The sequence below is a fragment of the Sciurus vulgaris genome (genome assembly GCF_902686455.1).
Source record: "Sciurus vulgaris genome assembly, chromosome: 9".
NCBI classification, from domain to species: Eukaryota; Metazoa; Chordata; class Mammalia; order Rodentia; family Sciuridae; genus Sciurus; species Sciurus vulgaris.
The window spans coordinates 32,586,344-32,587,491 of record NC_136469.1 but is presented as its reverse complement, the minus strand read 5'-3'; the positions used below and the strand labels follow the sequence as shown (position 1 = coordinate 32,587,491).

At 43.1% G+C, this 1,148-nt stretch overlaps 1 protein-coding gene across 1 annotated transcript; it reads right to left on the bottom strand.

Annotated features, from left to right (window-relative positions):
* Nucleotides 1-273: 273 nt before the first annotated feature.
* On the bottom strand, nt 274-814 carry LOC306669185 (ATP synthase F(0) complex subunit C2, mitochondrial-like). The gene has a single exon (XM_079153065.1). It carries the CDS (start codon nt 710-712, stop codon nt 395-397), a length of 318 nt encoding a protein of 105 aa, XP_079009191.1. The 5' UTR covers nt 713-814; the 3' UTR covers nt 274-394.
* Nucleotides 815-1,148: the final 334 nt, after the last annotated feature.

The window sequence follows — 1,148 nt, the reverse complement described above, 5'->3', positions numbered from 1 at the left end:
TTTTATTTATTTTTTCATGGTAATGGGTCCAAACACTAATTTGGTTTTCCTTTCTTTTTGAACTTTTTATAAATGGAATTATAGCATGTATTTTTGTCTGACTTATTTTGTTCAACATTGTGTTTGGGAGATCCATGCATATTTTTTTTAATGTACCTGTAGTTTGTTCATTTTCATTACTGTATAATATTCTATCAAGATACAACACAACTGCTTATATCCATGCTACTTTTAGGTATCTTTTTCTTTTCTTATTAATACAGTATTTATTTGTCTTCCCTCTGTCAAGCCCTGATCCAACCACTTTCCCCAGACTGCCTTGGGAGGTATAGGAAAAGGGGCATACAGGGCAGACGAGATATGGGAGAAAAAATTCCAGGCAGAGACCGCTCCTTCACACGGTGAAGAGGATGAGAGAGGTCACCATCAGGCAAAAGAGCCCCATGGCCTCTGAGAGGGCAAAGCCCAGAAAGGCATCGGAGGAGAACTGTTGCTTCAGAGAGGGGTTCCTGGCATAACCAATGATAAGGCTTCCAAATACAGTCCCAATCCCAGCCCCAGAGCCAGCCACCCCAACTGTGGCAGCCCCAGCCCCAGTGAACTTGGCTGCTGTGTCAATGTCCCTTGAAATGGTGCTGGTTTGGAAGCTACAGCCAGGGATAAGTGAGGTCAGGGGACATGGGCCTGCCAAGCTGCTGAAGCTCTCATACATTGGTGTCTCTGGTCGGTTCAGCACCACTGCACACAGTGGTCAGCTCAGCTGCTGAGGGGTGCTCCTGTCCAAGGAGTGGGTGGAGAGGAACTTGGAGCAGGCATATATATATATATATATATATGTACTGAGATTGATCCCAGAGACACTTAACCACTGAGCAACATCCTCAGCCCTTTTTTTATATTTTATTTAGAGACAGGGTCTCACTAAGTTGCTTAGGACCTCAATAAGTTGCTGAGGCTGGATTTGAACTCAGGATTCTCTTGCCTCAGCCTCCTGAGTCACTAGAATTACAGGTGTGTGTCACCACACCCAGATAATTAAATTATTTTTATGTGAAATATTGAAAAACAAAATTTTAAAATGAAAGGAGTCAGTCCTATGAGCATCTGAAAGCACAGGGACATGTTCTGAACACCTCTTGATTCTTAGC

Excerpts from the sequence above, each read along its gene's own strand:
- LOC306669185 (XM_079153065.1), bottom strand. The coding sequence starts at position 712 with ATGTATGAGAGCTTCAGCAGCTTGGCAGGCCCATGTCCCCTGACCTCA.